At 42.8% G+C, this 5,207-nt stretch overlaps 2 protein-coding genes and 1 non-coding gene across 3 annotated transcripts in view; 1 reads left to right on the top strand and 2 right to left on the bottom strand.

Moving 5' to 3' along the window:
* LOC103386933 (malate dehydrogenase, cytoplasmic-like) overlaps positions 1-333 on the bottom strand; it is a 4,306-nt gene extending 3,973 nt beyond the window's left edge. Inside the window, exon 1 of the mRNA XM_008321379.3 lies at positions 218-333. Within this exon, the coding sequence (XP_008319601.2) occupies positions 218-220 (3 nt within the window). The 5' untranslated portion in view covers positions 221-333. The remainder of the gene's footprint in view (positions 1-217) is intronic.
* Positions 334-459: 126 nt separating this feature from the next.
* The window catches only part of wdpcp (WD repeat containing planar cell polarity effector), a 54,090-nt gene continuing 49,342 nt past the window's right edge, over positions 460-5,207 (top strand). Inside the window, exon 1 of the mRNA XM_008321380.3 lies at positions 460-1,084. The gene's annotated coding sequence lies outside the window, so the exon portion shown is untranslated. The remainder of the gene's footprint in view (positions 1,085-5,207) is intronic.
* Positions 2,694-2,766, bottom strand: trnav-uac (transfer RNA valine (anticodon UAC)). The gene has a single exon. It is a non-coding gene; the product is annotated as a tRNA-Val (tRNA).

Raw genomic sequence — 5,207 nt, 5'->3', positions numbered from 1 at the left:
GTGTAGTCTGACAGAATATAGAACGTGGGGCAGACTATCGCGAAGAGCCGCAATGCACATAACTGTGGGAAGTATGTCGTAAACAAACTTAGTTTGTTCTTCTGGACGTTTTAACTCCTTTACCGTCAACTCCTTTACTTTACACGTAAACTACGAATAAAAAAAGGTCAACTCCTTTACTTTATACGTAAACTACGAATAAAAAAAAGGAACTCACCATTGTTCACACGAAGTTGGACTCCTCTCAAGTTGCAGCAGCAGCAAACCCGGTGGTCACGCCTATTTAAAGGCTCTGTCGTTTGCGACACTTGTGACTGTAACACGGCAGACCTGGGATCCTGTAGTTGTAGTTTTGTTAACGTTCTGGTTTTTTATTTTTGAAAAAAAAAATTTAAATGTAAATTATATTTACGAAATCCATAACGTAAACTGACATTGTTGCTATTTTATTAAACGTACATTTGACATCTTGACTGCGTTAGCTGGGTAGCGCATTTACGGCACTTGTCACCGTCACGCGGCAGCCAGAGGTGCCATGGAGTTGTAGTCTTTAGTCGGTTTTTTTTGTTCTTCATGGAAAAAGAGGGAAATAACCAATAGAAACTAAGTCAACAAATGTCTCTGTTAATGGAATACTTTATTATGTATGCGTTTGTATGTGATCGCTCTGTTTGTTAATGAGCTGCCCAGTTAGCTTAGCACTGACGGCTAGTGGTTGCTTAGCGACCAGAAAAGAGTCAGCTAGCATCGGTCGATTAAACATACGTAGGTTTTAGCTTAGCCAAGAGTACCAATTGTAAAAAACTTATAAAAACAAGCAGCTAGTAGTAGAAATTGTTACATTCACGCTGTGAACGGCACGAGAAATAGAACAGATCGCGCATTTTCAAGATGTTTAGTTTATGGAACACTGTCCATCCGAAGTAAACAGCAGTCGAGAGAGTTTACATGTTCTATCCGTACACGCAGCACTGTATAAGAAGCACGTTTATGTACAAGCAAATAGAGAAATGAAAATTCCAACATAAAGAAGCAACGATGACGTCTACAGAGATACAAAGATCCGCCGTCGATCACAGTCAGAGTGAGTTTTTAATTTTACGTGTTTCTTAATTTCTTCTTGCTGTGTGTCGTTGTTAACTAGTGTCTGTCTTATCTAGTTTTTTTTACCATTATTATTTTACATAGTAATTATTATCAATACATAGTCGATACACATGTTATTACACGTGTTATTAACGCACCGCAGGGGAAACGTTTTCGTGTTATTGAAGCAAATCCAGCTTGAAATACAATGAACTGTAAAAGGATTCATATTGTTGAGGACAATGACGTCACTCAACTCACTGTCAACATGCAGAATGACAAAAATCTATCAATTCCGTGAACGTAAAACTTAAGTTATACCTTTGCATATTTTTTTTCAGTTAATAGTGATCAATTATAATCACGATTAATCATAATTAATCGTGACTACTCCACTATGCTACCATGTAGATTAATTATATTAATAACTGAACTCCACCCATTACTAAAATTAGAGAAAAATAGAACCACATACAGTTATTTCAGACACTGATATTAAAAACCAATTGTGTAATTTGTGTTTTAAAAAAGATTTGTTTATAATGTGTGGTCTGTGGACAGCTGTGGTTTTATGTTAGCACAACCTTGAAATGGCCTTTTATTGAACAAGTTGCTGCTGTGTTCATTTTCCCATCCCCATGTCTCCAACACTGGTTGACGTGAGGGGATTAGACATACTTTGTCTCTGAGAAAGAGGAAATCTGAAAGAAACCACAAACATCAGCAGCTCACACGATAATATCTGGTGCCAGTTTGCCACGCTGCACTAAGCTGATCCTCTGTGTGTGTTTGTGTGTGAAAACAACTGGCAGTTTGGTTGTTTTCTGAGCCACGGGACAAGACATGGACATGGACCTCCACTGACCTAAAACGACGACGACGACGACGGGTGGGAAACATGTGACCGTGATTTATTTCCTCCGGCCTAAATACATGTACGTCCAGTTATATGATCCATTACTTACATAATAATCCTGTATTATCATGTAAATAATCACAGGACCAAAACATGACTATACAGAGGAATCCTCAGCATGAGCAGAACCACATCATCGGTCTGTCTTTGTCACAGTATGTCTGTTTCTAGTTCTACTGTCCTGTGTCCACACCTCCACCTATTTCGTCCTCCACGACTCCTTCACCTTTACCTTTACCTTCACCTTCTCCATTCGACCTTGTGACTGAACCTGAGTGTCACACCTGCAGCTGGAGGACACAAAGTCAACACACATTTGTTTGCACGTACCCCATCATCTGCCTCTGGTAGCAGTCACTGAGATAGCATTCTGCATCCACACAAAAGCCGACGCTGGGGATTATATCACAACTATGTCACAACTGATCTGTTATCATGTTCTCAACACTGGGGGGCGTCACTCTGCTGGTTGAAAGCCTTATTTGTGTTTCGGTTTAGCAGAGAAAGTTCGAGATAACATTTTTTTTTTTAAACGTATGTTACCTGACTCACTATTTAACCGCAGTAACCCTGAATGTACACTAGGTGTCAGTGTATGCCTGCAGTTAACCCCTTGTCATCCTTGAACGTCAGTTACATTTACACGTGTATTTAGCAGATGCATTTATGCCGTGCAACTTAAATAAGAAGATGGTTCCACTGGGGCTCGAACCCAGGACCTTCTGCGTGTAAAGCAGACGTGATAACCACTACACTATGGAACCACATTGACTGCAACAACACTTGTAGATAGTGGTTGACATATCCAAATGACTCTTTGCACGAAGCTAATGTGTTGCCTTCATGAACTGGAACGAAGTGTAATAAGTCTTTTGTTGAGGGACCTGTCAGTTATTTGAAGCTATTTTGATTAATATTTTTTTCTTTCTTCACATTTTTCCAGTCACAAATAACTCTTAATTTCCAGACACGTACGTCCATCTGCTGTTATTTATGGTTCCATTCTGGAAGTGAACATTCCTTGTCATTCTTTAGTCACAAATAACTCAAATTTCCAGACACTGGAAGTGAACATTCCTTGTCATTCTTAGTTGATGTGGATTTATCCTGATTAATTATAATTAGTTGCAATCATTGTTAAGCAGATTAGACATTTTAACACTATGACAGTTCAGGTATGAAAAGAAATTTACAAGCAGCGTTTAAAGCAGTTACTGTTGAACACCTATTCAGGTTTCACTCAACATGACGTCTCTTTAATTAACGAGGAAATCCCCCTTCATATCAACCTCCTTCAGGGGGTTTGCACGTACAGTGATATTGGCACAGTCGCTGATGGAAACTTTCACAGTTATTGGGGCTTTGGACGTGGGTCGGGGACGATGGACAACTTGGTGTGCGTCCTCACAGGCGCACGCAGCAACACGGCCTCTAGGAGCGCCACACATGGACCACAGTCCCTACAGGATTAAAGTCGTTGGTGATGTTTAATAATTCTCTTTGTGTCGAATAGACTGGAGCTTAGTCCCATTTTTCTTTTGAATTACTCTTTTCTAAGATATCATGAATTGGTTGCTTCCACAGTTATCCCCCAGATCCATTTGAGCCCTTGTCATTGTGTGGTTTTTGGCTCTTGTACAACAAGGCCTGAGGGACTTGAACTGTTTCCAGTCTGCCTCCGACTGCTGACTTACCTACGACCACTCTGAGTTTGTTACTTACTGATTGTGTGTGATTGAAATCTGAGATGAAGTGTGTGTGTGTGTTTTTTTTTTTTTTTTTTTGGCCAAGTGTTGGCTTTCTCCTGGAGGGGAACAGACAGCCAGGCTCTTAATCAGAGCGAACAGACCCCTGCAAATAGACCGAGCAAACTTCTTGGCACCGATGCAGTACTATTCAATTAAATCTGATGAAATCCACACACTGCCCCCCCCCCACAGGTGTTTTATTGTCTGAGTGAGACACACTCTCTCTGTCTCCTTCCATCTACCTCCCTGAGGTGTTTGCATAAGGAAATGGTCCATGAAACCGCTTTGACTGAAGAAGACTCCCTATTAAAACCAATATGCTTCATTTCAAAGCGGTTGACGGACGGTCTGACTGATGGACTGACTCGCTGCATTTCAAAGCGGTTGACGGACGGACTGACTGACTGACTGACTGATGGACTGACGGTCTGACTGACTGACTGACGGACTGACGCGGCCGGGTCGTCGTCTACTTTTTACGTCACAGCAGCAGCAGAAGGTTAGTTTGATTGTTTCAAAGGGAGCTGCAGAACTTGGAACATTGTCTCTGTGTTACAGCACAAAAAATCCCATTTGTTTTACTAGTAGTGGCCATAGGGTGGCACTAAACCCCCATATGTCGACCATCTGCTTCTGTCTACACTAAACGCACACTTCCTCCTCCCCCCTACTGGTGACTGCAACACACTGTAAAAAAAGTAACTGAAGGATGACCCAATATGTGGCAGCAACAGTTTTATTTTATTTTTTTATTTTTTTTTTTGCGTGCAGTGCCAGATGATGTGGCCACAAATTCCCATCGGAGCGGGCTACGAGGTGTTTCTTGTTTATATTTTCCTCTTTTAATCAACACCACTTTTGTTTTGTGCACCACGAGGCCGTTCCTGGTCCACTCGCAGCACCTTTCATTAACCTCAAAACCCAAATCCATCCAGCTGGACCAGTCCACTGCCGACGCTGGCGGTCACACCCCTCTGCACAGCCATAATGGGCCGCGGCACAATTGGGGGCCACGTAACCGACAACATTCCCGTTCTTTCCGAGAGGCCGGTTGCTCGCAGGTTTACCCGCAACACCGCTTTTCCCTGTTTGCCTGCACTCAGTAAAAGGAAAGAATGTTTTCCCCCACAACATGGCTGTGTGGGGATTAAGGCCCATTCTAAGTGGCCCCGGGTCGTGCAGCAGATGTTAGCTCGGATAGGGCTGGTTGCCGTGCCGACAGTGAGCCAGCGGGATGGTCCCGCCCAGGCAACGTTAAGCCTATGTACATGTGCGGGAGGAGGAGAGGAGGAGGCGGCGGCACTGTGACACATGAAAAAGAACGACGGTGGGAAATTTGTCCCAGTGGTCACACACAAATTCATCGACACTGTCCCTGATCGTCATCACGCTCGGTCAAAGCCAGGGTTTCACCTGGTTAGATTCAAGCTGCTGTCCCGCAGGACCGTGTGTGACGA

The sequence above is a fragment of the Cynoglossus semilaevis genome, chromosome 12, assembly GCF_000523025.1.
Source record: "Cynoglossus semilaevis isolate Cse_v1.0 chromosome 12, Cse_v1.0, whole genome shotgun sequence".
Classification (NCBI taxonomy): Eukaryota; Metazoa; Chordata; class Actinopteri; order Pleuronectiformes; family Cynoglossidae; genus Cynoglossus; species Cynoglossus semilaevis.
This window is presented reverse-complemented; position numbering and strand designations above follow the sequence as displayed.